Source organism: Mycteria americana, chromosome 6, assembly GCF_035582795.1.
Source record: "Mycteria americana isolate JAX WOST 10 ecotype Jacksonville Zoo and Gardens chromosome 6, USCA_MyAme_1.0, whole genome shotgun sequence".
Classification (NCBI taxonomy): Eukaryota; Metazoa; Chordata; class Aves; order Ciconiiformes; family Ciconiidae; genus Mycteria; species Mycteria americana.
The window spans coordinates 25,556,555-25,576,293 of record NC_134370.1 but is presented as its reverse complement, the minus strand read 5'-3'; the positions used below and the strand labels follow the sequence as shown (position 1 = coordinate 25,576,293).

The window sequence follows — 19,739 nt, the reverse complement described above, 5'->3', positions numbered from 1 at the left end:
AGCAAGTCCTAGTTACGTGGTTAAAGGAAAAGCTCAGCATACGAAATTAGTAACTTGTTTCTATACCCACTGCATAGCTACGTTTACACAATACATTTTCCGTAGCATTAACTCTTTCCATTCGGAAGCATAACTCTCTTGCTGGCATATCGAGGACCAGTCTGTTTCACTGTGGTAGTAATAGTGTCTAGAATTCCAAATAGGAAGTGGGAAAGTTCATACTACTACGAAAAAACCTTTAAAAATATAATCATGATGTTTTAATTGACTGTTTGACATACTTAGAAAGAAGTGTTGAGTAGTCAGGTCAAAATAAGCCTGCTGAGGCCCTGAGCCTAGTAGTTTGAAAAAGCTTTAGCTTCCAATTTGCCATAATAATATAAAACTTTATTTAAGAAGCACAGGCTTCAAAATCATTGTCTGAACCACAACATGGGACTATGGGAGCCACTGGACTGTTGTTTATATTGCAACAGTATTCCCAAGCCCAGTCATGGCCTCTGCTGTGCTAAGTACATAAACACATGAGAAAAAGACAATCTCTTCCCCAAAGAGCTTACTACTGTAACTGTGGGCAAGCTTTGTGAGGGGGTAAGGGAGGGTGAGAAGAAGAGAGGGCGACCTCAGAAACGTCTCTGGCTGGTAGTGAATGTCTGCCCTCCACCTTTCAGGATGGCCTGGGACTCCCTGTGCAGCAGGGACCTACTGCGCCCCAAGATAAGGAGTGCCTCAAGCCGGACGCCTGGCAGCCGCAGCAGTGCCAAAACGCCGTCCCTGGAGGAGCTGCAGCGCCTGCTCTGGACACGCACACACCCCACGGGGCACGTGGATGAAGTCTGGCCAAACCTTTACGTGGGAGACCTGTAAGAGAGAGGGAAGGGTTGCAGGTGTTAGTGCAACTCTTAGCCCCCACCCTATACCCCCTCAAATCATCTACTCTTTATTTAAAAAGAGAGCTAGGCACTAATCTGGTGCCTCACAGTAAGTCTAAGTGTTGAGCAAGGCTGAACTGTGCTTAGGATGCTGTAGCATAGAGAAAAGGCATCCTAAGTATCCCAAAAGAATATTCCCCCTCCCAATTTCTTCTCCTGCATTAGTACAGGAGTCCCACACTGCAGCAGCCTGGTGGGGCTGTGGCATCGGTACTGCAGGCGGTCACGCCAGAGCTGGGTAAAACAGGATCAACCTGATGTTCTCCTCACATTGCCAGATGGTATCAGTCTCCTGAACTGACGGATGCTCAGCAGAGGTGACTTGGTGAGAAAGCAAACGAGAAAACTCTTGGCTTGTGCAAAATACCATCACTGCCACCTTTTTATTTTTTGTCAGTTGAGAAGAACCTAAACCAATGTTTGGGGAAAAAGATGCAGGAAACATAAAAGTCAGTTTCTTAACGAGCCACTTCTGTCTTGAAGCGTTTTGGTGGACGCTTTGTACCTGATCAACCTGTCAGAAAATAGCCACTACGACTCCATGCAGTTTTAACAAACTGCACCATCAGCAGCATGTTTTACTCCGCATTGTCATGCAGCAGGTAGTATAACCCCCCGTCCTTCTTCCAGGTACGTCGCTCGTGACAAAGCACAGCTGAGCCGAATGGGCATCTCCCATGTTGTGAATGCTGCTGCTGGGCGATTTCACATCGACACCGGACCCAAGTTCTACAAAGACCTGCCTGTCGATTACTACGGAGTAGAAGCAGAGGACAACCCAAACTTTGATCTCAGCATTTACTTCTACCCAGTTGCTCGATACATAAGAGCAGCACTGAATTCCCCAAGAGGTAATGAGACCATCTGTGCATGTTGCATACCTTCTGCATAGGAGCCAAGTAGGGCAAGTTATCAAATAGTATTTGGCATAGACCAACCACCTGCAGATGTGGGTAAGAATGGAGATACCCAAACTGAGAAGTGTCATGCCCGCCTGCTGATCTCCCACAGTGAGTGGGAGTTCCCTTGTTCCCCCGAAACAGGAAAGGATGCGCTTAACAGGCTTTCAAAGGGCTTTTCCCTATGCCTAGTGCTATTCATTAGCAAAAGACAAAATAGCAAGTATCCTTTACTACCTATAGGGACGCACAGACCTGGGAAGAGGCACGTACACTTGATCTTTTCAAATTAGTGATGGGGTTTAAAGTCCCCACTGTGCCACAAAAGTGTACAGATACCCACTCAAAAGTGGGTAAAAAGATTTATTAAGAGAACAGTTATACACTCAGCATACTGTTTTGCTTGCATCTTGGTGAGCTTTAATATCAATGAGGGCCCTAAAATACTAACTACTCAGCTTAATCATATGCAGCTAGTAGATCTGATCTACACCGTACAATCTAGGAAAGGGAGATGCAGTAACTGAAAACAGCGCACCTCTGTGCTAGATGCCTCAGCGTTTACTGCTGCTTGGAGGGCTTGATCCACCCTGTTAGAAAGTATTTGCCTTTGTGAAACTGAGGGCTGCATTTGGACTTCAAAACCACCAGCATGTTTGGGGAATTTGGATCTGCACCCATTTCTATTACAGCATACGCTATTTGCAATTGAAGTCATTATTGGTGGTACTCCAGAGAAAGGTAAGATCCAAAATCTTTTCATGTGTGAGTAAAAAAAAAAAGTTCCAAATCAATTGACAAAAACCAGAAACCAGCAGATGAATCGTGGTGGCCACAAAAGAAAACAAAACCAGTGCTTTGCACGATGCATGCCCTAATACTGAAAGTTATGAATGCAGAACAAGTTAAGGCTCAAGGCAAACACAATGAACTCATCATGTCTAGAGTGCATATTTATCCCTACTCCCATGCTTTTAGATATTGCTTTGCTGAACTCCATATGGAAGCAGGGTTCTGGGAATGGAGACAAGGTGAAATTCAATCATATACAGTCCAGCTGTTGCTGACATTCATCATTTTAAGGAAAGTGCAACAGTTTAGAAAATATATAAACACAATGTTCTGGAAGCATAATTTCCTGAGATACAGAAATTTAGCAGCTAAATACCCATAACCTGTGCAGGGATGAGACAGGGAGGGGATTGTTACTGACATCATTTAGAAGAAGAGAAAAAACGGCATTTATTATAAGCAGTGATGCTGAACAAAAAGTTATACCAGGTGACAAGAGGCCTGTTCATATTAAACTCAGGATGTAACGAGGTACTTCTGTTTGATTGAGAAGTCACTTAAGACTGCTGCTTAACTATTACAAGCAAATTCAACATCTTTTTTTAAATGGAATTAAATTATCTTTTTCACCTGGGAGGATAAGTCAAAGTTAAGACTATATGAGGCACAAACATATTTAAAACTATGAATCAAATACTCATTAGAATTAAGTAAGAACTGTTACTCCCCTCATGCTTGAAGAAAAATTCTGATGCTTTATACCAGAAGTCCAGAAAACAGCATGGTCAGATTTATTCCAGGTTTCTACCTTAGCTGAACAGAATATGTCTTTGGTGATGTAAGGAATTTATTTTTAAGGCAGTTTCTTCAAACACGGATGCCAGAGCATGAGCAAAAGGAAGCAGGGGAGCATGCACTCATATACTCCTAATTGGGAGCTATTCCTGTCACAGTGGTCAATGGCTGCATCACACCCTGAATGACTTCCTTCATCATCTTTGTCGTACAGATTAAGAAATACGGGCGCTACTATTGCAGCCGTGCCATATAAGCATTATTTTATGAACCCTGCTTCCTTGGCTGCCTTTCCTTCAGCACAGCCCTGCTGTTCCTTTGCCCACATAAGAGAGCTGTTTGGGTGGGCTTAGCCAAGAGCAAGCAGATGCACAATCTGCCCCCTTCTCTGCAAGGAAAAACATGGTGTCAGGGAAGTACTGGCCTTCTCCCTCATGCTCATGCTCAAGGGGCAACACCGTGAATATCAATCTCGTCCCTTTGCATGGCCATCTGTACAATTTGCATTTTTCTGGAGTGCAGCTAAACCTAAGCATAAATCTTTGTTTGGTAAAGTCTAGCAGAAGAGGAAGGGAAAGAGAACTTGAACAGATGAAAGCATGCCATGAAAACTATTAAACTAACACCACACAGAGAGGAAGACTCCCACGTAGAGAGCTTCTCCTTTTAATTGACCTCCGAACATGTTTAAAACAGGCAGGTTAAGCACACCCATTAACTTCCTGAAATGGCAAACCCTCGGGAAGGCATTTCCCTTCTTCTACTTCATTGGAGCAAATGAAAAGCCAGGCTTCCTCTCCTGCCTTCTTCTTGGTGGTGGTTATGAAAGAAGCTTAACTTAGGAGAAAAGGGTCCTCTCTCTTGACTCTGCCGTAGGTGCATTACACACATCAGTTCCACCTCCCACTCTCCAGCAGATGACAGCCCTTACCTGTTCCAGGAGGTGTGGGAAGAAGGGACATGCCGCCATTTAAAGCTCCCCGTAGGTTTCTTGCTATTTTCAGCTGTGACAAAATAGGCACTTGATTAATCAAGAAATAGACAACTGACTCTGCACCTGGCTACAGGACAGTGGCTAAAACATAACAGGAGATGAGAAAACCACAGTGGAGTGGGAAGAGCCCCTGGGGCCCACTAGCCCAGCTGAGCTCTCCTCCTGGGGAGCAGCATAATTCTGCTGGATTCAATGGAGCAAGGGCAGCTGGGGTGTTCACTCTGGGTGACAGTCTGGAGCCTGGTCTTAAGCCACATTGAATCCATCCTGCAAGAAAGCAAGGGCTAGTTCAGGACATTTAGCTCAGTTAATGATGAGTAGCTGAAGGACAATAAGATATTATGTGTTTTAATGACTAATTTGTTCAACAACATTGAATTTCCCAACTTGAATTTGGCCAACAAAGTTGAATGTGCAAACTTTATCCCCAGTGCAAACCCTTTGATGTCAGTAGAGTTACAGCAGGCATGAGCTGGATATAATATCCATAATCCGTTGTTAAAAACCAAGTGTTATTGTTCTGCACAAATCCCAGCCAGATGACAGTTATTGTCTGCCTCTGCAAAAAGTAGCTTGAGATGTGCGGTGCAACATTTCAAATAAGGATTGCAAGATTTAATAATGCCAGAAGCTAAGTGCCCCCACCTCTCCTCAGTTAATCCCATTATTCCTAAGGGATCCTGTTACATGCTCAGAGAGAAGGTTGCAACATGGCCTTCTAATGTGGGATCAGTCCAACTTCTCTTTCCACTGTATGTTAAAACAAATGGGGGCAGGGAAGGCAGATTTAAAGGATGTCAGCTTGCGGCATGGATTCTGTGGTACAGAAGATCTGGTTATAACCTCCTTGCCCAGCCCATGACAGGGGCATGCACCACGACTGCCTCTGCGAACGCTGCTTTCCCAGGCTGTGGTCCAGCAGCCACCCGGGAATCGGAGCCTCGGTGCTGGGACGGCGCATCTCGGCTGCCTCCCGTGAGAGGCTGATGCAACGCCCTGTTATCGAGACCACCGCGGTCAGCCCACGTGGTGCAGACATGCTTCAGGTGCTATTCAAATGCAGTATATCACGGTGGGTTCCGAGTGCCACTTAACCCATTTACAGCTACTGCTAAGACACGAGGGTCTGAGCCTGTAAACATGAACCACAGAGCAACACAGTTTTTGTTTCCTGACTCGAGTTTAACATTCAATGTGTTTGCTACAAATAATCACATAGTAAATTCAAATCTGCTTTCATTAGAGCAATTTTACGTTAATTAAATCACTTCACATGACTGATTTATCTGCAACAAACAGTCATGTTATTGTCAGAGTACCAGCATTTATCATAACCTCTGTGCATAGTGAAACAAAGGCTAACAACGTGGAATAGATATCGCACATGTAAAAGATAATATACCTGCTGCATCCTCATGGGAACAAGTATATTAGACAGCCATGCAGATTAGGTCCAAGGTCAATAGTTGGGGCTTGTCCAGGTTTTTGCTGAGACACTTTCTAAAGCTAGTTGCTGATCTAGGAGGACTCTTTTGAAGTGCAGATAAGCCAGAGAAGCAGGGAAGATCATTCAGTGTGTTCTTACTCGCCACCTCCTCCTCTCAGACACAGAGTTAGATATAAAAGGGTAACGAGCCAGCCTATACAATAGGAGTCTGGAATTTGTTCTGCTTGCTGTTCCCCCAACAAAAACACATCAAGCAATATTTAATGGCAGCTTCCTTACCTGTGCTCAGCTAGGCTTCAGTTCCAGACTGCAGGTGGGGCAGAGCATTTTCCAAAGCAGAAGGCTCCATCTGGGTGGAAAAAAAATGGACTCAAGAACAACTTTAGAGAAATTAGGTTCAGAACAGCAATTCTCCTGTCCCCCATCCAATTTCTGGCCAAATTTAGACTGAATTTCAAAATATTTAGTGATTCAAAATCAAATCCAACATCAAGGCCATCTCTTTTTGATTGTTCCCCCCCTCCCCCCCCCCGGTGCAGTTCAAACCATAAATATAATTTCTTTTTCTTTTACTTGTAGAGTGTTGGTAGCTTAGAAGTTTTCAGACCAAAAAAAAAAAAAAAAAAAGTGGTTCTGGTTCCAAGAAAATTTTTCAGAACGTGTTGTTCCTTGGCTCCTGTTATCTGGGGTGTGCATGAGGGTGAGTGTCTGGATTTCCCCAGTCCCTGCCACTGCATTGCAGTTAGGCCTACTGCAAACTGCTGAAGCATGGATTTTCCAAAGACCTTTTGGACTTAGCCCTATTCGCAGTATCTCTCAAAGAGAAACTGTGTCCTGACTCCTTTACGTTCCTCTGAAAATCTCAGACCTGGGTTATTTGGGTCTGAAGTGCCTCCTCTAGGGAAGATAATACAGCATACGTATCCTACAAGGTTGGTGTGAAGGCTAATGATAGTGCAGCACATTGAAAAAAAAGTCTAGTGAAAATTCAAATTACCATTATCTTTTAGCAAGGGTGCAAAGTATTTCTCCATATTCCCATAAAAAGTAGGACTTCACTTCCAAGAATCCCCATGGAGTTAATGGAATTGACAGATAGATGTAATTTAACTTGAATAATGGCATCAGTATCTCAGTAAATTCTGCGAAGCTGTATCTGAATGGCAAAACACAAATAGAAATCACTTGATCTTCTAATTCTGCAAAACTGACATTACGTTAGAAAAAACTCTTCCTTCTCCCAAAGGTTTCGATGCCCAGTCCAAGTCTGCTGTCACCAGAGTTGTTCTCGCTGCTTCCTTGGAGACTATATTTGTCCCTTTATTTCTACTGAAGACACGTCTATCTTTAGGGCTGAGCTCAGATTTCTCATGCCAGGATAATGAAAGGTGGCTGTGTCACATATGTTGCGGAATTCAACACTTCTCTCAACCTGCTGGCCGGAGCAGGTTTTTACAACACATGCTCGTGCTCTCCGAGCATGTGGCTATGCCATCATCATTAGTCAGAACTGGAACGGTTGCTAAATAAATACTCTGTCACAAACAAAATGAGATTTAAGATGAAAAGCTGCGCACAAAGTACCCAGAATTAACACCCGGGGAGATGGGGGCAATCAGTCTGAGGTTTTTGGCTGGATCTAGGCTCATCATCCAACAAGGATATTTTTGTCTCACTCCCTGGTAAGAGAGAAATTAAGATGCTGTAAGCACAAACAGAACAAGGAACTAGCCCTGAAAAGCTGTCCATTCTTTCTACCTCTCCTTACATTTTACAGAGAAGCAGCATCTGAGGTACTTTATTCCACCTCCAAAGGAAAAAAAAGCAACATGGAATTGTTTTTACTGATTTTCATCTTTTTCTGGATATAAATTGTGTTGTTGTTAAATTGCATTTCTGTAGAGCTATACAATTAGTAAACAACAGACTACAAATGTGACAGTAAAAAAATTAAAATTTAAAAAAAATGCAGAAAATACGTCATTTCAAACTTATAAAGATTTCCAGTGAAGAAGTGTTCTGAAATTTTCATGCTAAAAATACAACATCTTTTAGCTGCCTTAATGGGAGACGGAGCTGTCCATTAGGTGGTCAGAAGTTCAAATCTGATTCTAATCACTTGTTATTTCAGTAATGCCCAATTGCTGGACCATGGTCTCTGTGAAAAGACTAGATCTGACTGCAGTAAAGGAAAAGAGAGTTTGAAAATTTTCAGGCATGGTTATAATTGAGTAGAACAACAGAACATTTTTTTTCCAATTATAATTTTCTCATCAAATCATACCAAATTGAAGCATTTTAAGATATTTACAAGACGTAGGTTTTCAGATTCCAGAATGAGCTCTTTGCTCACACCCAGAGGGAAAGGACTGTCCTCTCCAGAGGGAGACAGTCCTGAAGGACAACGGGGTCCAGGAAGGCTGGGCATTCTTTAAGAAGGAAGTCCCAAAGGTGCAGGAGCGGGCTGTCCCCATGTGCCGTAAGATGAACCGGTGGGGAAGACAACCAACCTGGCCGAACAGGGAGCTTTTGCTGGAACTCAGGAAAAAGAGGAGAGTTTACCACTTTTGGAAGAAGGGGCAGGCAACTCAAGAAGAGTACAGGGATCTCATCAAGTCAAGCAGAGAGAAGATTAGAAAGGCAAAAGCCCAGCTAGAACTCAATCTGGCCACTGTTGTAAGAGATAATTACAAAATGTTTTTACAAATACATTAACAACAGAAAGAGAGCCAAGGAGAATCTCCCTCCTTTATTGGAGGGGGCGGGGGAGAACGTCGCCACCAAGGATGAGGAAAAGGCTGAGGTACTTAATGCCTTCTTTGCCTCAGTCTTTAATAGTCAGACCAGTTATCCCCAGGGTAGTCAGCCCCCTGAGCTGGAAGACAGGGACGGAGAGCAGAATAAAGCCCCATAATCCAAGAGGAAGCAGTTAAGGACCCGCTACATCACCTGGACACTCACAAGTCTATGGGGCCAGATGGGATCCACCCAAGAGTACTGAGGGAGCTGGTGGAGGAGCTTGCCAAGCCACTCTCCATCATTTATCAGCAGTCCTGGTTAACAGGGGAGATCCCAGCTGACTGGAGGCTTGCCAATGTGACCCCCATCTACGAGCAGGGCCAGAAGGAGGATCTGGGGAACTACAGGCCTGTCAGCCTGACCTCAGTACCAGGGAAAATTATGGAGCGGTTCATCTTGAGTGTGCTCACCGGGCATGTGCAGGCCAACCAGGGGATCAGGCCCAGCCAGCATGGGTTCACAAAAGGCAGGTCCTGCTTGACCAGCCTCATCTCCTTCTACGACCAGGTGACCCACCGAGTGGATGAGGGAAAGGCTGTAGATGTTATCTACCTGGACTTTAGTAAAGCCTTTGACACTGTCTCCCACAGCATTCTCCTAGAGAAGCTGGCGGCTCATGGCTTAGGCGGGTGTACTCTTCGCTGGGTAAAGAACTGGCTGGATGGCCGGGCCCAGAAAGTGGTGGTGAATGGAGTTAAATCCAGTTGGCAGCCGGTCACAAGCGGTGTTCCCCAGGGCTCTGTGTTGGGGCCAGTCTTGTTTAATATCTTTATCAATGATCTGGATGAGGGGATCAAGTGCACCCTCAGTAAGTTTGCAGACAACACCAAATTGGGTGGGAGTGTTGATCTGCTTGAGGGTAGGAAGGCTCTGCAGAGGGACCTGGACAGGCTGGATCGATGGGCCAAGGTCAATTGTATGGGGTTCAACAAGGCCAAGTATCAGGTCCTGCACTTGGGCCACAACAACCCCATGCAACGCTACAGGCTTGGGGAAGAGTGGCTGGAAAGCTGCCTGGCAGAGAAGGCCCTGGGGGTGCTGGTTGACAGCTGGCTGAACTTGAGCTGGCAGTGTGCCCAGGTGGCCAAGAAAGCCAATGGCATCCTGGCTTGTATCAGGAATAGTGTGGCCAGCAGGACTAGGGAAGTGATCGTGCCCCTGTACTCGGCACTGGTGAGGCCGCACCTCGAATACTGTGTTCAGTTTTGGGCCCCTCACTACAAGAGGGACATTGAGGTGCTGGAGCGAGTCCAGAGAAGGGCAACGAAGCTGGTGAAGGGTCTGGAGCAGAAGTCTTATGAGGAGCGGCTGAGGGAACTGGGGTTGTTTAGCCTGGAGAAAAGGAGGCTGAGGGGAGACCTTATCGCTCTCTACAACTACCTGAAAGGAGGTATAGCAAGGTGGGTGCAATCTGTTCTCCCAAGTAACTAGCGATAGGACAAGAGGAAATGGCCTCAAGTTGCATGAGGAGAGGTTTAGATTGGGTATTAGGAAAAATTTCTTTACAGAAAGGGTTGTCAAGCATTGGAACAGGCTGGCCAGAGAGGCGGTTGAGTCACCATCCCTGGAAGAGTTGTGTAGACGTGGCACTTCGGGACATGCTTTAGTAGGCACAGAGGTGTTGGGTTGACGGTTAGACTAGATGATCTTAGAGGTCTTTTCCAACCTTAATGATTCTATGATTACAAACTGGAATTTTTCCATCTGAAAGCAATCCTTTTGACAAAGTTTCCTTTAATTTCACATGAGACCTTTTTAAAAAAAAAAAAGTTTATCTCCCTCCAGCATGGGTCAAAGACGCACATTAGAAACCTGGGAAGTAGTCATGATACAGAATTGCATTTCTCTGGCTGCTTCCATTAGTGGTCACAGCAGAGAAACCTAAAGCAGAGCAGAGGGAAGGAGGGAGCTACACTCCAGGATCCCTGGAAGGTCTTCCCTGAGGCTCGCTTACAGCAACATAGAAGGACTTATGATATTACTTTTAGTGAACTCTTAATGAGGATGCACACATCACACTGAAATCTCTGGGGAACTCAAAACATTTCATAAACCATTTTTCTAGTGATCACCTAACACAGAGGGAAGACGAAGGCATTAGGGAAGAACAGTGACTACAGATGTACAGGGTAGGCTATAAAAATAAAAAAACATAAGTAAACTGGTGCAAATAGCATGTACAAACAGGCCGCTGTTCTTACTGCTAACACCCATTTTCCACCACACTTCCAACAAGGGCTGGGCAGTAGTCAGCACCTTCAGAAAGCGTTACTGCCCTAAGCAAAGAAGAAAAAAGACCTTGTGGAAAACGAGGAGCCTTCTTGTTATAACAGTGAGCACTCCTGAGCATTGCACATTTGAAATCCCAAGTTTCTAGGTCCTCTGGTAGTAAGCAACCCACCAAGGCTGCTTCCCATAGCACAGCCTTCAAGTACGAAGGCTTGAAGCTTTGCCAGCAAGTACGTCACTCCTAAACTACATGTAAGCAAGCAGGGACACCATGGACAACAAGCTGGACAGGAGGGCTAAGGGCACGCCTTCAGGCTGACAGCTGAGCCCAAACAAGCGCAATCATGGGTCCTGCAATACAATTATGAATTTTCTGTCCCCAGCCATTAAAAACCCCATTGCTCCCCAACCAGCACTGCACCAGCCTCTGCTCTGCAGGGCTGAGCACAGCTGCTTGCTCAGCCCCAGTATCAGCACCACTTCCCTCTCTGGTCCAGCATGATAAACCACACCATTTGCCTCCTGGCATAATTGCATTTCTCTCTCCTTTTTTCCAGGCAAAGTACTAGTTCACTGTGCAATGGGAATCAGCCGATCTGCAACTCTCGTCCTCGCTTTCCTAATGATCTGTGAAGATATGTCCCTCACTGACGCAATTCAGACTGTACGCTCACACAGAGGGATCTGCCCCAACTCCGGCTTCCTCAAGCAGCTTCGGGAGCTGGACATCCAGTTAGGAAGAGGGAAAGGCAGAGGAGCAGAGGCCTGCTAGTGCCAAGGAGGCACGTCTCCTGGCACCGGACCAAGAGATGCTGCCCTCACCGAAGACAGCGCGAGGATGCTGTCAGGACTGCGCTGTAGCTGCACTGAGAAACTCCTTGGGAAATGGCTGAGCATAAGCAAGCTGGTAGGAGTTCAGTATGTATTTTTTGGATAAGCCCACTAATTGAAAGAAAATGAAATAAAGAAGGCTTCAGACTGGCAGTTTTGCCCACCTGGGCCTGTTTATTTAACTACCTATTGGGCAGGGCATAGGGAGCAGTTGGGTTTTCATGCAGAATTAAAAGGCAGCGCAGTCAGCTTGAAAAAAAGACTCTTTACTTGCTTATAATTGCATTTATAAGGCAAGAGGGAAAATGGCTAAACTAGTAAAAAGAAAAAGAAACCATGCGGTTTTTAAGCAAGTCTTTAACATTTCACATCCAGCTGGCATAGGGTGAGACTTCAGGTTTTGCAAGCTGACATGCTCCTTTAGTCTGACATGGTGACACTAGTCAGGATCCAACTCAGACCTTGGGCTCTCTCTATTACAAGCCACGGAGGCTGTTGCTGGGACCTTCACAAGTCCTTTCAGCTTCAAATCTATGGCAAATACTCAGAACTTAAAAAGACCGTGAAATCCTCAGAAGCCGATACTGGAGGTCCCAGCCAGACGCTGCACCCTGGGGCACGGCTATCGACAGCCCCACTGCTGGTCAGAGGGACGGAAGGTGTCCCCTTGCACGCGCAAGGCGAGGGGCACACTCAGGGCACACTGCCCACTGCTGCACTGCGGGCTGGCAGCAGTGCCAGACAGAAACATCCTCCTCTTGGCTTGCAACCCAGCGCTCCAAATCACATTCCCTAAATTTCTGTGTTTTAACGGAAAGCCAGAACCTAGTGTCATCGTGTCAGAGCAAAAATGAGCAATGCCTCTAATAAATCCAAAGCAGCAGCTCTGCATTTCGATTACTCTTTTATGCCCAATTGGCCACATTTAATCTTGTGAAGAACTCAAAGCAGATATTTGCTTCAGTGCAATTACAGCCACATACAGAACATTGGCAAATGCAAACAATATAGAATTTCCACTTGACGGCAGATTAATTTGGTGTGATGTTTTCTCTTGAGAGGTCTTAAAGGCTTGCAGTTCTGAAAGTACCCTGCAGTTTGTATTTATAGCACTATGGATGTTGAATAGAAAGAGAGAAGCATATACTCGTTCTGAACTGAAGTTTCTTTTGCCTCCATACATTAAAAAAAATTAACTGAGCATAGCACACTTCCACTGCGTTTCTCATAATGCAATATGGAAACATGATTTCCCTGCAGAGCCTATAGAAAAATTCAGGCGCTGTTTCCACTTTTATAAACATAGTAAGTAAAACACAAGCAATGCTACAGACTAATTTCCTCTCAGGGAATGAGAGATGGGTCTTCCCTCCAGAAAGGGTCCCATCCTTTGAGACTGGAGTAAGCGGCCAAGAAGGGAGGTCATAGCTAATGATGGAAAAATCAGTGAAGTTATAGCTTTCACAGACCTCTTACTGGCTGCCACAGCAAGGAGATTAGATTTCAGTGAGCATGGTGGCTGAACCACTGCTGGCACTTGGGTCTCCTCCACCTCGGTCTGTCTGGGGATCCTTTTTTATTGCAGACCGCGCTGAAGCTGTTTTGTGAGTAGTCTTTTCAGTTGCCTTACTAACCACTCCCTTCAAGTGTCTGTAACTCAGCCTATGCCAAGCCAAATGGCACTATATTAAAGCACAAGGGGCATATGAAACACAACGGTCCAAAATCTCCGTGCATTGAGCCCATCAGGACAGGTCATAATTCCCAGCAAGCTGCACATCTGGAAACATCTGTAGTTGCAGGGCAGAATTTAAAGTGAACAACTTCTGAGTGACTGAGCCTAAATTTACCCCAGCTAGGCCTGTTAGCCATTGCAGGACTATTTCAGCTGGCCAGGGACAGCCATAGATTCCCCTGCCATGTGCGACTTGCAGCTGGGAGCAGTAAGTCTGGCTGGAGCTGCAGCGTGCCAGGAAAGCCAGGGCACTGGCAAAGCAGGGCCGCTGGCTGGATGTCACTGCTACAGGTGTATAGTGGAGGCTTCCTCTTCTCTCTGAAAAAAAGAAACCAAAACCCCACAACAAACCCAATCAAACAATGAAGAACAAGAGGTCAAAACACTGACCCCAAGACAATAAAGTAGCTATCCAACCCCAGGACATAAAATTCCCTTTCTAGAAGAGCCTGGCCTGGTTCCAGCACTTTGCATTCCTGCAAAGCTCAGACAGTGGGAGGCAGGTCCCCCCATCTCCTTGCACTTTCTCCACCCTCCAGCAGATGACAGTACCTGAGCCCACAGTTACCTTCCCTCAACTATGCAAGGGCTGCAGCATCAGGGAGGTGGCCTGGCAGGGGCACAGGTGCAGGCTCAGTAGTTGATGACAATTAAGCAGTCCTAATCGCTGACCCACGTGTTGCACACTGAGGTGGCTTACTGCCCCTGGGCTTAGTTAAGCAGAAGTCTCTTAAAATTACAGCTGGAATCAAGACAAAATGAAAACAATATTGGGGGTGGTTCCAGGTATATCTTGTGCTACCATTTCCAGATCCAGAGTTGCTGGCTCTTTGCAAGCCACCAGGTCAGCCCAAGCAACAAGGAATAGCTTCTTTCCACCACAGCCATCCTTGCTAACAATGAGGCATTTGGTCCTGGCAAGAAGCTGTCAATTTTGCTGCTGCTGAGTCAGCAGAATGAAGCCCCTCTCGCTCCCCTGCAGGTGTATTGCCTCTGCAGCACCAGCTGTAATCACACTTGCGCAGTGCCCTAGCTAAATATTACCTGCCAAAGGCAATGTCAACTGAGACCACAGGCAGGATGGAAGTGATCGGTTGATGCTACCATCTTTTCCATGCCTACTTCTTACCCAGTGCAGAGCAAATGCTGAGGTTTATTTACAAACGCCTATCCATTCTGCGTGCTTATGAAGGAGCAACCTCCAGCACTGTGGTGGAGCTGGCATACTTCACACAGAGAAGCCTGCAAGGGAGGATGGGCATCTTAACCCCTTTCCACAGACAAGGCACCTGGAGTTTGCCTGAGCTGCAGCAGGATGTTTGGGGAAAAGCTCAACAGGATTGCTCTCCAGCCTCCAGAATTGGCATGAAAGCATGAGAATAGTTCTCTCACATAAGATATCTTGCCTTCACCAGCTTTTCCTCCCAGACTTTCAGCAATGATAAATACAGAGAATATTGCTGTGGGCATGTCTGCGCTGCGTTATTTATCCTTTGGATTTGCACTTAGGGTTTTATTTGTAAAAGGAAAGTGGGACCATAAATCTGCTCTGCAAAGAGCCAAGGGAAGAGAGGACAGAAATTTTCAACAAGTTGCACAGAAGGAGATGCTGCCAAGGACAGGTTTCCCATGGAAAGAAATACCAGCCAGGATATTGCCCAGGTACACAACATGTGTAGTGGCGACAGCTAAGAGTGTCAGCCTTTTTCTTGCAGGTGCATTAATTCATGCCTCCTTGCACAGGTAGCTTTGGGGTTGCTGCAGCAAGGATGGCCCTACTATAGGACCTTCTTAAGTCATAGCTTTTACCCTTTTCTCTTACCAAAAAAAAAAAAAAGAAAAAAAATCTGAACTGGGACCCAAGTAGGCCACAAAGCTAAAAAACTAAGTGTGACCAAGACTAACTTGTCAGGGCTGAGTAACAAGCCACTGGACAAGCCTAAGTTGACCGCATTCCAGAGTAACCATTTTGTTCATGGCCTTCAGCATACACATGACTGCTCTTTGGGTACAGCACCCTAAGTAACACGCAGCGCCTGTAGGCAAGGATGGAGCCAGGCAGTCTCACAGGCAGATCCCCTGGTTCGGCATTACACTGGCCTGTTCCACTTTAGCCAGTGGCTCCCACTTCTGCTTTAACTTCGGCACTGCCCCCAAGACCAGGTGACTTCCTTCTGCATAACCCTGATGTCTAGATCAAATCTGCCCAGCTCCTGCCAGCCCCTCCAGAATTGCAAAGCACTGTCAAGTCTACTTGCCAGACGTTATCCTTGTCCCATTATTTTTCATGTCTTGTGTTTTCCTGATAACAGGGCTGAGCTATGTGTTGCTGTGGAGAGGGGCTTCAAAATAGCTTGTGCTTTCAAATTTACTTCATAGTCTGAGGTTCAAAGAGCATATGCAGCTCCTGAAGCCAAGTCAAACAGGAATCTAGGGTCTGCGAGGCTTTCAACAGTTAAGTTTTCTTTAGGCTACAATTATTTTGCTTAGAAACTAGACCCTTGATCCATTGCAGGAGGCTGCAGTTTAATAAAGTCAAACAATTTGCTCTTTGCAACGTACTATTTGCGGTACAAGTATCATTGAGTTATACTGCTCCCCCTCACCGCTGCCTCCTGGAACCTCGTCTGTTTATATACAGAAAGCGCTCTCAGGAAGCACTCCTAAAAATACCCAGCAATGTTAGCTGAGGATCTGGCTCTGTCTCTCCTCCTCCTGCTTCTGCCTCCATAACATCCTTCCATCATCTTCATGCTCAACAAGCCCAGCTGTTCAAGCAACCTTATTCCTGTCTCACCCTCTAAAAAATTGTTCTTTTCCTTCCTCCTCTGCCAGTAGCCATTCTCCACCCTGTCACAGAGTGCCTTCCATGATGTTGCCATGCCATGTCCCATCTAGTGTTTTCTCACTTGATCACTAAGTTACAGTGAAGCCCACATTGTCTTTATCAAATCCTTGAGTACACCTACATGGCTCTGCCCACTTTTCAGACAATAACAGGGTGCCAAGTCGGGGCAAAAATAGTATCAGAAAGAGAATAACATCTTTAATTACTGTCTAAAGGGGCATTTGAAAACTGCAAAACAAGAGGCAGTACTTTCCACAGACTAACTTTTAAAACCACTCTCAGGGAAGTTACCCTGGAGACAAAGCATCTCCCAATGGAAATACCATTGCAAATAAAAATATTTTCAAAGTAGTACAAACAGAAAATCTGCACAGTAAAAACCCAGCCAGCTGACAAAACCATCAGTTATTAAACTTCAGGTAAAATTCAAAAGCAGGTCTGGGACTCGGGTCGCCCTTCTGATCTGTCTGTTGCCCAAGATGTGGGCAGAGCCTCCTCTCATGCAAAATGCCACTTGTCAAGGGATAGGGTCTTCCAGTTGCTGCAGTCTGATCCTGCTTGTTGCCAACAGTCCTCATGACCACAAAGATCTTGAGTGCATTCAGCAGGCACCCAGCACAGACCGAGATTCATAGAGACACGGAGGATCTTTGATCCCTCAAGCTGTCCACATATCACCAATTGACTCGAATGTTTCTCTTCTGTAGGTGTTCAGCAGACAGACCCTGAAAATGAAAGCTCAACAACTCTTCTGTTGTTGCTTAGTAGTAGACAAGATCCATCCTTGTGGTTATTCTCAGTGTAAAATTCTTCTGAAAGACAGTCGCTGTTCTACAAGCCCCTTACTATGAAAACAAAGCATCTAATTCATCTAATTCCTTCTAATTCAATATAAATATCAGCAATGAGATACTCACAAAAATTTACAATCAAAATGAGTCGCCAAAGCCCTTAAGATTGCTTTTGGAGGATCAACAGGTTTCAGACAAAAATTCTAAAAAAACCTGAGGAGCACAGAACTGTAAGAAGTGAGACACTGATAAGTTTTCCCCTAAAAACATTTAGGTTTCTTACAATAAATAAATAAATGAATCAGTCCTTTACAAAAACCCCACCCATCACTGGAAAACCATCAGCCAGCAAAGAGCGAGCGAGGAATTATTTGCTCAGCTCTGGTGACAATTGGCTGTTACTAGAGTTATTCTGACACATTGTTTTGGAGAACATCTGTTTCCACTCCGACTCCTTTAACTTTCAGATGTGGAAAACAAAAGCTCATTTTCATGCCATGTCTCCCCTCTTCAGTTGGCAACAGTTGCGTGATTATGAAGTTATTGTTATGCTGGATGATCTGTTTGTCAGTTTATATTTTCCTATCATATCTATTTTTAGCTGCTCATTAGTATTACTTGGAGCCTCTCCTATAAATCTTAAACATTTATAGCACATCTCGACAATTCATCAAATGGAGCCAACCTCCAAGGAAAGGAAACCCAAACCACTTCCCCCTGCTCAGCTGAATGAGATTCAGATCCTTGTCTTTTAAACTTCAAACTCAACATTTTCCCATCTGCTCTTTATACACAACAGCCTTTTTGCTCCACACCAATATTTTATTCTCCATTCATAACTTTTTACTTCCCTCCAGAGGTTTCCTGATGCTTTTAGTCTGCTGGACTCATAGAAGACTTGGATTTTGGAGGGTTTCCCCCCCCTGCACTCCATTGAAGGGGAAAAATAATCATTCAGCAATGAATGGCCACTTTTCATTACTCATTCACAAGAGGGACACAGCAGGATCCCAGGGCTGGACTCAAAGACACTTTTCTTTGCCATTCTCACAAGAGGAAAACAGCATTTTATCAGAGACTATTCAAACTAAGGATATTTGGAAAATTAAATTTACTTTTTACTCTCTGTTCTATTCATTGACTTGCATTTCTAATCCTCTGTGCATGCATGTATGACTATCAATCAGCTGCACAATTTTTGTCGCTATGACCACGCCTGGAGTTACCAGTACACGTGACTGAGCCAGGTGACCCTCACAGGGAACATTTCTAAAGGCTTCAGACTATAATGGCCAATGACAAGATGATTTCAAGAAATAACAACCAGAAGACGTTGCCTAGCCAAGAGTTTTGCAGAAGAAAAATCTCCACTCGTGAAGAAACGCCATCCCCTGCCAGGCAGCGCTCGGCTGCCAGGAGAGGCAGTGCAGCAGCTCCTGGCCGGTGGGACCAAGTACTGCCCCATGCCAGGGGAGATTGCTCTCCTCCTCCTCCTCCTCCTCGGCTCTCCTGGGGAAATCCCAGCCTTGCATGCTCTGCACATTTGAAGGCTAAGCAACACATTGTTCAACTGTTAATTGTCTGTATGTAATTAGCTGATACCTGACTGGAACACACAACCGACTAAAAAAAAAAAAAAAAAAATCAGACTGACCATCTTTTTAATTTCCTACATATTTGAATTAATCAAAGGAGACATCATATAACAAGAAATTAAAACTGTACCAAGGAAAACAGTCCTGGTATGCATGTTAGTCTTACAGAGTGGCTTTAATTTAAAACAGCTCATCTGATCAGGCAGAATAGCTGTCTGTTGCTTTTTAGGGAGGTAGGGAGTACATGGGAGAAAATAGTACAGAAAGGAGTATTTAGATTTTTACAACCAAAGTTGCTTTCCATCAATTCACACAATTCTTCAGTTCACCTGATGTCTTTCCCTACTGTCATCTTCCATGGAAGAAAAGAAAAACAAAAAAAAAAACTAAAAAAAAAAACCCAACCCAGTTTAGACTCAGTTACGCCTCCATGCAGTTACAGCCCAATTTTACAACCACTATAACCTCCAGGAAGTCCAACAGTTTCTACCCTGTCCTGCTTCGCACCACAGACATATGTCAACTTACCTGCATCTCTGCTATCCCAGATCCTTTCAGTCAGATGTCAAGTATCAGTGCCATAGCAGTCTGTCTGGCCAGTCATCCAAAAGCATTTCAAGAGATGAATACTAATATATCTTTTTCAGACTAGTCATGTTGACAACAGTCATCCCAATGCTCAGAAATGCCTGCCTGCCATTAAAGGTGCTGGCTTGCTAAAAAAAAATAACAAAATAACTTTTGGGCTACTTGGAAAAAAAAAATCACGGGAGGCTAAAAATTCTGTATATTCTAGTAGTTATCCCATGCAATGTACTGCAAGAGCACTTCGGGACTGTTGTGATTGTACTGACAGAATATTGCACCATGGAATATCAGCTCACGATGTGGAACAAACATTTTGGAAAAAAAGCAAACTGTGCAGGCATAATAACTCACAGAGATGAGAGACTACAGTAGCAAACCCCAGCAAGTCAAAGAAAACACCATCATATCAGGATCCCCTCCCCACCCCAACCACTTTTCCCATTAAAAGTAGTATGCCGAATCCC

At 44.9% G+C, this 19,739-nt stretch overlaps 1 protein-coding gene and 1 long non-coding RNA gene across 2 annotated transcripts; one reads left to right on the top strand and one right to left on the bottom strand.

Annotated features, from left to right (window-relative positions):
- Nucleotides 1-640: 640 nt before the first annotated feature.
- On the top strand, nt 641-11,853 carry LOC142410936 (dual specificity protein phosphatase 13B-like). The gene is made up of 3 exons (XM_075504115.1): nt 641-863; nt 1,563-1,783; nt 11,445-11,853. Exons 1-3 carry the CDS (start codon nt 673-675, stop codon nt 11,657-11,659), a joined length of 627 nt encoding a protein of 208 aa, XP_075360230.1. The 5' UTR covers nt 641-672; the 3' UTR covers nt 11,660-11,853.
- LOC142410937 (uncharacterized) lies at nt 4,354-19,331 on the bottom strand. Its single transcript, XR_012776063.1, has 3 exons — nt 19,216-19,331; nt 6,139-6,208; nt 4,354-4,679 (listed from the first exon to the last, which is right to left on the bottom strand). It is a non-coding gene; the product is annotated as an uncharacterized LOC142410937 (long non-coding RNA).
- Nucleotides 19,332-19,739: the final 408 nt, after the last annotated feature.